Source organism: Plasmopara halstedii (genome assembly GCF_900000015.1).
Source record: "Plasmopara halstedii genome assembly, contig: Scaffold_588, whole genome shotgun sequence".
NCBI lineage: Eukaryota > Oomycota > Peronosporomycetes > Peronosporales > Peronosporaceae > Plasmopara > Plasmopara halstedii.
In genome coordinates this window covers 1-3,341 of record NW_020187507.1, presented here as the reverse complement: position 1 = coordinate 3,341, position 3,341 = coordinate 1, and the positions used below count along the sequence as shown (strand labels likewise).

The 3,341-nt window shown below is 43.7% G+C and overlaps 1 protein-coding gene across 1 annotated transcript; it reads left to right on the top strand.

Annotated features, from left to right (window-relative positions):
- Window positions 1-955: 955 nt before the first annotated feature.
- PHALS_12006 (uncharacterized protein) lies at window positions 956-1,177 on the top strand (the record flags this gene model as incomplete). Its single annotated transcript, XM_024727463.1, has 2 exons — window positions 956-1,071; window positions 1,129-1,177. The coding sequence occupies 2 exons, from the start codon at window positions 956-958 to the stop codon at window positions 1,175-1,177; spliced, it is 165 nt and encodes a 54-aa protein (XP_024578038.1).
- Window positions 1,178-3,341: the final 2,164 nt, after the last annotated feature.

The following is a 3,341-nucleotide window of genomic DNA, read 5'->3' as shown; positions in this document are numbered from 1 at the left end:
TAACTACTGGCTACCTAGCCACATACCGTATTCTTGTTTGGGTGCAGTCACACCATGCTCATCTCGCGTGACACACACCCCTGTTACCAGGGTACGTGTCACTCCGTTGCATAACGAGTGTTACGATTTTGCTGCTGGGTTGAGTGTACGAATCAAACTTCTGTGCGTTTGTTACCGCGGTCTTTTGAGTCGAAGCCTCTCCTGGGCATGGTACTCGGTAACCCCGTTGCGTTTAGTAAAAGTAGAACAAAAATATTTGTGAGAATGGAATAAGGGAAGTTCATGATTTGTCACCGGGACAATTCTTCACGCTTGAAGACCTCATGTCTATTTTTATTTTCAAGGATGAGTGAGCGGGCAGTCCGAGGGCCACATGCAGAAAAATGCTTGCCTGGACGTGTACGTCGGCAATGCAAATGTGCTTGTGGACTACCTTCGAAGCACCCCAACCAGGCGTCGAAAGGAGCAAAAATGTACCGTCCTTGAGGTCGCAGATGGTGAGCGTTCAGCCTTTGCGAACAGGGACGGAGATAAAGTCTTAATCTGGATGATGGATGCCGAGCACAAATTTGGCCGTGCTCCAAACGGAGCAACTGCACGTCGTGCTTGCGTTATACACGCTATTAGACCGCGCACAAGAATGGAGACCAACGTGCTGCATCTTTTGATAAGGCTTTTTACATGAGAGAATAGAAGCGGCATAAGTTGCAGACGCTCCGGACACCCACTTTGGAAAAAAGCTGAGATCAACCTAAGTCCAGAGGTAAACAAAAACACTTATTGCAGCAATGGTGTCAGACACATCCCCGAAGGCGACGAGAGCTCTCGTCCTCCTGGACGGCCTTCAAACAAGTGCGATTAGCACCGAGGCCTTCCGCATCTTCTCTACCGCTTCGGATGAAGCGATGGGTGGATGTCTAGACGTAAAGTATAACTTCTCAGCGATGAGGGTAGAATGGGTATCGAATTTGAAAATTTTCTGAATTCGCCAGGGGTGGTAAATCTCAGCCATACATGTTCGATCATATGCAGTACAGAACATTTTGTGCCTTACTCTCTCACGGCTGAGGGGTGCAAAGGGCCAACCCTGCACTGAAGGTCCTCCGTCAAATTCGTTTCGGTAAACAGACGAATTCCAAATGGCACAGGGCAGTCTATTCAAAAGAAACTACGCTAAAATGTTCCTTGTGTGGTCCTGGTGTTTGCAACCCTGCCCATAAAGAAGTGATTAAAACTTGGATAGGTTAAGCTATCCGACCGGGTTTGTCGATTGTTGATACCAACTTTATGGGCTATATGAGGCCATAAGAATTCCTGATAGGTTGAAATCGTGCACTTTGATTTTGCTTCACATACCACATGACCCAGCCCAGGAAGGACTTGTTCGAATACGATAAGTTTTAGACAAGCATAGCAGTAAAGTTTGCATTCGGCAAAAATTACTCGTCAAATTTGTTTGGCACAGCGAGATTGACTAGTCTGGATGAAAAAGGTTTTCGCGTAATTGATCTTTTATATATCCTGGAACCTAACAGGAGATTGTTGTCCTTGCAAAACGCGGTATGAGTGTCAAATGTTGTTTGTGCGTCATTTGGAACGGATCAACGGCGATTGCAACGAGTTCAAGAAGTGGTAAAGCGTAGTAATCCAGATCTTATGAGCGTTGGCATGACACCCAAATAAGGATTCTTCATCCGATACACACGCTCTACCAATGGCATCTTGATGATTAAGCAAGAAGCAGTGTACCGAATGTTTAAATGGATAGCAGATAGTCAAGGCATTTTCTTCACCTTTGAATACATAGACGACACGTGTTCTAGAGTGCGCGCACACAGATATAGTTATTGGAATGCAGACGCCGTTGGAGGAAGGTGCAATATATATTCTGACTTTTGTGGATGATTTTTTAAGTAATTTCAATATCTTACAAGAGCAAGGACGATGTAACTGGCAGGTTCAACGTATTTGAGACTGTTTAGTAATGTTTGTCTCAAAACACTAAGACCGGACAACGGGGCCGAAACTGTAAAAAGCTGATGGTAGACGTATGCCGTTGAAGCGGCATCGTCCACCAACGTACTGTTTTATATAGCTCATAGCAAAATGGATTGCCGGAGCATATGAAAAAGAGTATCATGAAGAATCTTGCAGTATGCTGTATAACAACAACTGAATGGTGTGCGGAAGCAATGAACACAGCAGGTTATTTTTTTAATCGCTCAACAAATCTCGACATCACGTCATACAGCTTGATTTCAAGATAAAAACTCAGATGGATGACGTACGAATACGATTTCGCTCGTGTTGACGATTCAAAGAGGACAAAGCTTTAAGCCAAAAGTTTTAAATGCATGCTTCTTGGTAATGAGGAGAATATCAATGGTTACAGTGTGTTTGACTTAGAGAATGCAAAGTTGTAAAGACCCGCTGTGTGAGGTTAGATGAGCGTGAATTGGGCGGTATTTACGACACGCATGCGCTACAGTCAGAAGTGACTATCAACCTTATAAAGGATTGCGATGATGGTTATGTTTAAAACCAAGAAGATCGACATTAACTTCGGCATGAACTCGAAGAAATTGTCGGATAAACAGTTACAGAAAATCGAAATGAACGATGTTAAGTGTACGCCAAGTCAGCATACAGAAGCTTATGCCGTCCATACGCTCGAATGAAAACGAGTCGAGTCTAGCAGACTATCAATTATCTCATCATTCTCGTCATGAAAGTTGTTGGGTGTTTTAGCCTGAAGTGGAGCTAACAAAATAAAGACTTGAGCCGATACTTATGCTACAGACCAGCCTAAATGATGAAGATATGCCAGAAGGAAGTAATGGCCCATCGATACCGAAACTTGCGAAGATTAACAAGAATGAACGCATTACCTATTCTGTGTTAGCGTACAAGGTGGGAAGTGATGATGACACAGACTGGCTGATCGCATATGCTCAAGCAAAGACAAGCGATGATGTAGCAAAGTGGCGTGAATCTATTAAAGCTGAGCTTCGCTTCCTGGAAGCCAACACAGACGCGCAATCGCACAATTGGATCACGATGGGCCTTTGCCAAGAAACCTGATCAAAATGACACTGTTGCGCGGTACAAGGCTCAGCATTTCGTGAAGAGTTTCAAGCAGAAGTATGACATCGATTTCCTCGACAAATAATATTCGGTCGCCAAAATGTATCCAAATTAGATGATCCTTGTCATGTGTACCAAATAAGACTGCCAAATAGAACAACTCAATGTCGATACTGCTTTTCTCAATAGTATGCAGATAGACAACGTTTTTATGGAAGCTCCACTGGATGTCAAAAATGCTCCGAAACATGTAAGGA